Source organism: Podarcis erhardii (genome assembly GCF_964252035.2).
Source record: "Podarcis erhardii genome assembly, chromosome: 4".
Taxonomy (NCBI): Eukaryota; Metazoa; Chordata; class Lepidosauria; order Squamata; family Lacertidae; genus Podarcis; species Podarcis erhardii.
This window is the reverse complement of record NC_138508.1, coordinates 75,733,170-75,742,908: the sequence shown is the minus strand read 5'-3', so window position 1 is coordinate 75,742,908 and position 9,739 is coordinate 75,733,170. Positions and strand designations below refer to the sequence as shown.

Genomic DNA, 9,739 nt, shown 5'->3' with positions numbered 1-9,739 from the left:
TGTAGAGAACTCCTGGTACCATAACATGCTTCCTGTGCAGGGGCCCCCAGTCCTGTGAAGAAGGTACAGAGCACATTCAGCCTAGATGGGGAAATCTGTGTAAGTCCAAGAACATCTCAAGAGTGCTTTGGATCCCATTCTCGGACACAGCACCCAGGGCTCACCACTCAAGGAAACCTGAAATGTTTATCCAAGAAGCCCGCTCGCCCTTCTGGTGAGGCGGCATTGCAGCACGGCAGAGGCTCCTATAGGAACTGACGGGGAGATCCAGGGTCAGTATCCGACCTGGGGAGGCAGAGGAGGGGCATAATGCCACCGCAAACCTATCAGAAGACCAGTCTAAGCCTGCCTCCCAGATTGGCCAATGGTGGAGGGGCAGGCTTGGACGCTGGGCTACGCTTGGGGGCAGGCTTCACAAAACAGGAAGGCCTCCCTCAAGTCAGAATGTGGCCTGTATTCAGCGACACAGAGGGGCAGCTGCTTTTTGTGAAGCGGTTCCTTGGTTCAATCCCTGGCAGCTCCAGGTAGGGCAGGGAATGTCCCCTGCCCAAAATTCTGGAAAGGTGCTGCCAGCCAGTGTAGGCAACAATGAGCTCAAAGGGAGCAGCTTTCTAGGCTCCTGCCTCCCGAGGCATAAGTAAGCTTCAGCCTCTAATGGTAAAGGGAAACCCACTGGAGAGGCCTAATAATAATAATAATAATAATAATAATAATAATAATAATAATAACACCCCGCCGATCTGACTGGGTTTCCCCAGCCACTCTGGGTGGCTCCCAACATAATATTAATAATAATAATTTTAAAAATCAACAAAACATCAAAGATTAAAAACTTCCCTAAACAGGACTGCCTTCAGATGTTTTCTAAAAGTCAGATAGTTGTTTATTTCCTTGACATCTGATGGGAGGACGTTCCACAGGGTGGGGGCCACTGCCAAGAAGGCCCTCTGCCCGTTTCCCTGTAACCTCGTTTCTCGCAGTGAGGTAACCGCCAGAAGGCCCTCAGTGTCCGGGCTGAGCGATGGGGGTGGAGACGCTTCTTCAGGTATACTGGGCTGAGGCCGTTTAGGGCTTTAAAGGTCAGCACCAACACTTTGAATTGTGCTTGGAAACGTACTGGGAGTCAATGTAGGTCTTTCAGGACCGGTGTTATATGGTCTGGGCGGCCACTTCCAGTCACCAGTCTAGCTGCCGTATTATGGGGTATCCACTTTCTGAGGGTTTGTTCACACTCTGCTTGTTCCATGCTTAGAAAGCGCAGGTCCAAGCACTTTTCTCGTGCTTTCTAGGCATGGGACTCCCACTACATTCCCTGGGAAATCCCTCTACTTACCCCTGAATCAAAGCAAATGTCAATCCACAGAAAACCCACACAGAATCACATTGCGGAGTTTGAAAGGGACTGTGAGGGTCAGCAAGTCCAACCCCTTGCAATTTAGTAATCTTTTGCCCCAGTGTGACTTGGCCGAAACAACAACAACAAAAGGTATCTCAAGCAATATGCGTATAGTTACCTGAAACACTATAATCATAGTCAAAAATAAATAAACTGCAGCTTTAATTGGAGGCAAATAGTTTCCTCTGGGATCCGGGACAACAAAGACAGGCTTCTTTTTGTCACCATATTGCCAGACCCAGATTCCATGACCTACAGGACAGGTGGGAGAGAAAGAAATAGAAAATTAAACATAAGAGCGACAAAGTTGATGGGTTTGCGGAGGACACCTCCCTCCCTGCGCTAAACCCTATAAATTAATAAACTGTAAGATCTGGGATGTGAAGGGAGAAATACAAGCTGCAGAGGAATTCCTGGGCTAGCCTAACCAAAACGAACTGGCTAAGCTAGGGCCATTACGAAACAATTCAGGGCCATTGAGGACCATTGGCAAGGCAAGAGAACTGTCCTTCTTCCCTGCCCTGAGGTGTGAAGTACAGAGACTGGGGATTTGGAAGATTGCCAGGGTAACTGGGCGTGATGCCACAGGTAGAGTTTGGGGCCTTGAGCAAGGAGTGGTGGAAACAAGAAAGGAGACCCAAGTCAGATATCCATCTTGGGGCAGGCTGGCTGAAGGCAGGCTGGGATGCCTTGGACTCCAGCCCTCCATTGCTGTGGGGAAGAAGACTCTCTTGAGAATACCATTTTGTAAGATCTGGACTCCGTCCATCTACACTAAGGTGTAAATGTGGATAAATCACATTTCTTGAAGCTGCGACAGCCTCCATCCCATCTTCAATTCTCCACAGGAACACAGACCCTGGCTGAGGGCCAAGACCCCTGGAATCCTGTGCACAGCTTGGCAGGGATTGGGGTGGCCTGTCACAATATTTAACATATTCCTACCCCCACTCAGAGATAATAGTATTGTGCCCCTTCTCGCCTCGATCCCTTGGTGCAGAACATTTCTTTCTCGGAAACCCCAAATTTTCTGACCACGTGGCTGTTAAAGAAATGAAACCCTCTGATTTTTGAGGTTCTCAGAACTGAGGACATTGCTTACAAGAAATTGTCTTACCTTCACACACAAACACACACACCAAAATCAGTCATAGAAGTTGCTGCCCCATGGGGTATGTGTATGTATGTAATGTGTATGTTCAGTGGCAGAAAATCTACTTTGTATGCAGAAGATCTCGGGTTTAATCCCCAGAATCTCAAGGTATTCAGGTATCTATCTATCTACCTATCTAATGTGGATTACAGTGGTACCTCGGAAATTGAACGGAATCCATTCCGGAAGTCTGTTCGACTTCCAAAATGTTTGGAAACCAAGGCGCAGCTTCTGATTGGCTGCAGGAAGCTCCTGCAGCCAATCAGAAGCCACAGAAGCCATGTTGGACGTTCGGTTTCCAAAGAACGTTCGCAAACTAGATTTCCAAAGAACATTCACTTCTAGATTTGTGATATTCGGGAGCCAAAATGTTCGACCAGCAAGGCGTTCGACTACCGAGGTATGAATGTATTTTTTATTTATTTGCAAAATTATGAGGTATATTTTACAATAATGAAATCTCTGTTCCCAAAGCATCTAATTTTAGTTGAGCAGAGCTGGGTCTCAAACACGAAGTTAGTTATGCTGGCTGTGTTTGTTCCAATACATGAATAAACAGAATTATTTATCTATATTTATTTTCATTGTTATTCATTCCCTGCCTTTTAATTTTTTTTTTTTTACACCTTGTAGCTAAAAATGGTGGGGACTTACCAATGGCTGAAAACAAGCACATCACAATAAGAATGAGGACACACCAAAGGACATCAACATTCATTTGTCTTTCGAGTTTGCTTCGCTTGTAACGCGGCCCGCTGTTATTGAGAAATGCTTTCGTTTCGTGTCCTGCCAAAAGGAAGTTGAATGCCATGATGGTGTATACACAATCATTTTGGGGGTGATCAAAAGGAACGAAGTTTAAAAGCACAAGGAAAAGGGTAGCAGCCGCCTCTTACCGGCATAGATGACTATTCCTGAGACTTCTTCTGTATTTCTAATCGTACATCCCCGCAACAAAAGGTTTTCTTTACTCAGCGCAACCTTTTTGCCACTTCTATGCACACTGCAAAAGCACAAGAGATATCAACTTATGTATACGTTTCATAACTGCGGCAGAGGACTTGTTTCATTCCTTACCAACCTATAGAAGGCAGGAAAATCAACTTTAGCATCTTTATAATCAATTTACAAACAATAACCGGGGATTTCCCATTTCATCTCTTGCCTGTTGTTCTTCAGTGGAATTTCACAAAGCTTTTCACATGGAAGTTTTGTCCCCCCTTCAGTAAAATTTAAAGTTTGAAAATGAAGAGTTACTGCTTTTTAACAACTTTCACCATAATTCCTACGGAAGAGTTTGCAATACAACTATATTTCTCTAGGAAGTCATTTATATATTGCCTTTTGGCCCTTTGGAAAGTTCCCAATGTTTACAACATTAAAACAGACAACTCAAATAAGTAAAATGAACTATAAAAAGAGCAATTAAAAGAAACCCATAAAACCAACCGACAAGCAGTTGTAAATTAAAGTAAATAAAATGTAGAAGAGATGCACCTTAACCATCTGCTTCAAAAGCATTAATGAAGAGGCTTATTATTCTTATTCTTATTATTCTAATTCTAATTATTCTAATTATTATTATTCTTATTTCTTACCAGCCCTTCACCATAAAGTCCATGGGCAGGTTGGAGCAATGTAAAAATACAATATTAAGATCAGTTAAAACAATGCACAATCAGAATAAGAGAGTGGGGCCAGCAAAGGACAAAAGCTATACAACGAAGCTGCCAAACGCATCTCAGTGGGGAGGAAATTCCACTGCTTAGAGGCCACTACAGAGAATGCCCTGACCTGAGCAACCACCTCTCAAATTTCTGAGGGTAGCAGAGCTCCCAAAGGGGTATTCTTTGCCAATTTTAACACCCAAGACAGTCCACGGGGAAAGAAAGGATCTCTCAGATATTTGAGAGGCAGTCCCACGGTCAGGTGCCTCAACTGAGAAGGCCCTGCATGAAAAAAGGGTCTTTTTCCTTCACAAAAATGAACAACGATCTCCAACTCAATCAAGTATTCCCATTTTATAGGCAAGGGGGACTGAGGCAAAGGAACAATTATCCTGATCCAGAGATAAAAATGGAGTGGCATTAAATGCACGGAGCTAAAAACAAAATTCTCCAATTAGATTCTGCTTTTTGGCTCTGACAAAGTTAATTGTCCATTGGGGGTGGGAAAAGAAGACATTTGGAATCAGGTCTTCCTATACCTTTCTCCAACAAGGTGATAATCAGTTGAATGCACTTTTGTTGTTGTTGTTGTTTAGTCGTTTAGTCGTGTCCGACTCTTCGTGGACCAGAGCACGCCAGGCACTCCTGTCCTCCACTGCCTCCCGCAGTTTGGTCAAACTCATGCTGGTAGCTTCGAAAACACTATCCAACCATCTCGTCCTCTGCCGTCCCCTTCTCCTTGTGCCCTCCATCTTTCCCAACATCAGGGTCTTTTCCAGGGAGTCTTCTCTTCTCATGAGGTGGCCAAAGTATTGGCGCCTCAGCTTCAGGATCTGTCCTTCCAGTGAGTACTCAGGGCTGATTTCCTTCAGAATGGATAGGTTTGGTCTTCTTACAGTCCATGGGACTCTCAAGAGTCTCCTCCAGCCGCATTATTCAAAAGCATCAATTATTCGGCGATCAGCCTTCTTTATGGTCCAGCTCTCACTTCCATACATCACTACTGGGAAAACCATAGCTTTAACTATACAGACCTTTGTTGGCAAGGTGATGTCTCTGCTTTTTAAGATGCTGTCTAGGTTTGTCATTGCTTTTCTCCCAAGAAGCAGGCGTCTTTTAATTTTGTGACTGCTGTCACCATCTGCAGTGATCATGGATCCCAAGAAAGTAAAGTCTCTCACTGCCTCCATTTCTTCCCCTTCTATTTGCCAGGAGGTGATGGGACCAGTGGCCATGATCTTAGTTTTTTTGATGTTGAGCTTCATACCATATTTTGTACTCTCCTCTTTCACCCTCATTAAGCACTTAGTGTGCAGCAATTTCAACAACTAGTACTGTGTGAGGGCCATGCCTAGGACTAAAAGGCACATTGGTGACTCTTACTGGAATGGAGAAAGTGATTTGAGTGTGTGGCTGAGAAGCTAACATTCACCCCAGTGCAGCACTCTTCTCACTGAATCGCAAGGAGTTGGGACGTGAAATAATACAGAAATGGACTGCAGTGCATCTTATTATTATTAATCATTGCCTAGATCATGAAGCATTTATATAGCCCTTCAGGGTGCTCAAAGTCCTAGGCTGCGCAATCTCGTTGTAATCCTTCCTGTAGACGTATAGGGTAAGTCAGCTATTGTGCACTTTAATGCTTTCTGCCTGGCAATACCTTCCCGATCACCATCTCTACTAGGCAAAATGATAAAAGGCACTCTGACACTAGGGAGACTAACTCAATACATCACAGAATGGGGTTTCATGAGTCGACTCGTGTTGAATGTAGCAGTTCATAAACCTGCCGGTTGCAAAGAACCCAAAGCCCTGTGCTTGTATTTATGGTTTTTCTTTATTTATGTAACATTCTAAGTATCTGTGGAGCTTTACAGAAATAACAACAGCTAAAAGGATAGGTTCCTGTCTCCAAGTAGCTCGCAACGGAAATTGCCAAGAGTGAGACAGAAAACAGAGTGGGAGGAGACACTCGTGTGGACCGACACGGACTTCCCCTTCCTAGCTCCATAGCACGGCATCTGCCGTGCTTTACGTGGGGCAACCTTTGAAGGAAATGACAAGTAATGCAGAATGCGGCTGCCAGACTGGGGACTGGGAGCGGCTGTCATAACACCGTTCTTAAAGGATCTACGTTGACTCCCAGTACGTTTCTGAGCACAGTTCAAAGTGTTGGTGCTTACCTTTAAAGCCCTAAACGGCATCGGCCCAGTATGCCTGAAGGAGCATCTCCACCCCTATCATTCAGCCTGGACACTAACGTCCAGCTCCGAGGGCCTTCTGGTGGTTCCCTCATTGTGAGAAGTGAGGTTACAGGGAACCAGACTGAGGGCCTTCTCGGTAGTGGCGCCCTCCCTGTGGAACGCCCTCCCATCAGACGTCAAGGAAATAAACAACTATCTGACTTTTAGAAGACATCTGAAGGCAGCCCTGTTTAGGGAAGTTTTTAATGTTTGCTATCTTACTGAGCCGTCTTCCCCTGAGGGTTCCCCTGGAGGGGTGTCCTCAGCTGGTCCCTCCTACCATTCCTCTGCATGCAGTCAGTCTATGAAAGACCCCACTGTCTGACTCAGTATAAGGCAGCTTCCTATGTCCCTAATAGTCTGCTATGGGTATTTGATATGACATAGTGATTACAGGGCACAAGAAAAGCCTTGAGATCATGGCAGGCATAGGAACCGCCTATGACTCAAAATGATGTTTATGGAAGTCTAAACATATCATTTCCTAAAATCTCACCATGGCTAATGCAACAGAAGATGTAGGCTGCTGGTTGTGACCCCTTTGTCCCGAATGCTTGACTGGCACTGTTGGCAGTTTGCCCCTATGCCTCTGCTTCTGAGTGCAGAGATGGCAGATATCACAGTACAACACACTGATGACACCTGCTATTTGCCAGGTAAGTTACACAAGCGAAAAGGAAAAAAGCAATAAAATGGGGGAACTGATCACAATCACTTTCAAACCATTCATTTGACTTTGCAATTGCCAGCTGCATTTTATTATTATTATTATTATTATTATTATTATTATTATTATTATTATTATTATTTTAAATAGAAGGGAACCTTACTGAGCAGTAGAGAAATTATCCATAAGAAAGGAAACATTTCTCCCATAATGAATTGATACCCTCTCTCAAGGAGGATACAATTCTGGGCTTGGGCTCTGGAAACGAGTGATTTAATCATTGAAAAGATACGGCAGGTGAGTTTGTGATGGGTGCCTTGATCATGTGGTGACAGGCCTACCAGGTTCAAAAGAAACACAGGTAGGTTGTTAAATAGCAAGTCGTGATGGAGGAGTGAGTAGTTATGATGCAGGCCAGAATTTGATGACATTGGGAAACGTAGTTGGGACACACTGGTAAAAAAATTCTAGGTTGTTAGGTGTGTTATTAAAATCCAAGCTCTTAAAGCCATCCGCATGCATGAGACAATGGAGTTTCTAGGAAGAAGGATTTGCTGGGCAATGGAAACATTTTGTAACAACACAAACCTGTACTAGACAGACAATGTCACTTGAATGCAGTGGAACCAGATTGCTAGGGTTTAATATCACAAATGCTGCAAACAGGAACATTCTGTTCAGTATGACTCAGGGTGAGGTATCAGTGTTTCAGGTCTAGAAAGCAGTAATGGTGGTAAACATGGCACAGTTCACACATCACAGTAAACCATAGCAAATGGTATCCCATGAATACATCTTTCTGGGCTGCTGTCTCCTCCCACTACTAAGGTAAGGTAAATGATCCCAGACGGTTAAGTCCGGTCAAAGGCGACTATGGGGTTGCAGTGCTCATCTTGCTTTCAGGCCGAGGGAGCCGGAATTTGTCCACAGACAGCTTTCCGGGTCATGTGGCCAGCATGACTTAACCGCTTCTGGAGCAACAGAATACCGTGATGGAAACCAGAGTTCACGGAAACGCTGTTTACCTTCCCACCACAGCGGTATCTATTTATCTACTTGCACTGGTGTGCTTTTGAACTGCTAGGTTGGTAGGAGCTGGGACAGAGCAACAGGAGTGCACTCCATCACGGGGATTCAAACCGCCGACCATCCGACTGGCAACCCCTGAGGCTCAGTGGTTTAGGCCACAGCCCCACCCGTGTCCCTTTCTCACTAGTGTATGGAGGGAACAAACCATGATCTGGTAAGCCAAGAACAAACCTTGGTTTCAGACTGTGGTTTGAGGGAAACAAATCAGGATCCCTGGTTCATATATGCTGCTAAGCCAGGGATCATGCTTTCTTTTTTCCCCAGGATGACTAGAGGGGAACAAAGTGGCTGTGATAAACTTCTGTGACCATATAATGCAGTTTGTATTTTATTGGTAAACTGTTATCTGTGGTTCACTGTGACATATGAACAAGGCCAGAAACAAATGACAGCAGTTTAAAAAAACTAAGTCACAGGGAGGAAAATGCACACAAACAGAAAATGTGGAGAGGAAACAGACATACCGTTGATGTTATCAGAAAGATAGAGGAAAAGCAAAAATCTGTGGGATAGTTATTTTGGAATATAGATTGTATAGAAATAATTGTAAAGGGCTGATTGGGGAAGATTTGCTTTTGTCTGCCGAAGAAGGAAATTAGGAAAACTGATGTAAGAGTCACTGTGGGTGGAAATACTGAGCCAAAATGTAGTTTAGTAGCAGGGTCATACTATCCTCCCTGACAAAAACTGACCATGGTCTTGAGATGGGAAAAAGGAATTGGGAAGAAGAAGAAAGTGTTATAATAACGGGTAACTTTTGTTTTTCTCACATTGTGTGGGTAAAGCTATGTTTAGGCAATGACAAAGAAACAAAACTTCTAAATACGATAAATGGCTACCTCTTGGAAATATTAATTGAGCTGAGCAAAGAAGAGACAACACTTGATTTAATCTTGAATGGAGACCAAGACTTTGTGTGGGACATTCTATGGGCATGGGATATATGTTTCCTGTCTTACTCCGTATTTCAATTATTCTTTTACTTATTTATTGTAAGCTGCCCAGAGAATTTTATAACGCCATAATTAAGTAACTAAAATGTTAAGTACTGATGGGAAAGTGACAAAATGCCACCGCATTCAATATGTCTTGCAAGCAGAAAGTTGCCCAGAGGGTCGAGGAGAATAAATTCCAAGAACGGAAACTTTTTATCAAAAATTGCTCCCCACAAGATCGTGCTTGAACTGACTCACAACATATCAAACATATTCAGAAAGAATGGCCATCACTTAGTGTTAGAACAACTGCTTCCCACACAAAAAGTCACAGGTTCAATCCCCAGTAACTCCTGGGAAAGATAAACCAACCTATTTAAATAAATACAAATAAACTCTGCTATCCACTTCAACAGCTCAAAACCAAGCAAGAAGCTGTCTCCTGTGGCAACTCTGGGAGCAGAGAGAATGCTAGACATGAGGGACCCTTGATTTTATCCAGCATGGCTGCTCTAATGTAAAGAATATCACAGAGGTCGGATCTTTGACACAGGATTGAAATAGTCTATGGAAAGATGGATGCTAA

General features: G+C 43.9%; 1 protein-coding gene across 2 annotated transcripts in view; it reads right to left on the bottom strand.

The window, feature by feature from the left end:
• Nucleotides 1-1,182: 1,182 nt before the first annotated feature.
• The window catches only part of LOC309340302 (phospholipid-transporting ATPase VA-like), an 81,839-nt gene continuing 73,282 nt past the window's right edge, over nt 1,183-9,739 (bottom strand). The window contains exons 4-6 of one of the 2 annotated variants that reach the window (XM_081858992.1): nt 3,446-3,552; nt 3,204-3,335; nt 1,183-1,648 (exon numbers count right to left, since the gene is read on the bottom strand). In XM_081858992.1, coding sequence (XP_081715118.1) covers nt 1,353-1,648; nt 3,204-3,335; nt 3,446-3,552 — 535 coding nt within the window. In that variant the 3' untranslated portion in view covers nt 1,183-1,352. The remainder of the gene's footprint in view (nt 1,649-3,203; nt 3,336-3,445; nt 3,553-9,739) is intronic. The other variant, XM_081858993.1, reaches the window with a different exon arrangement.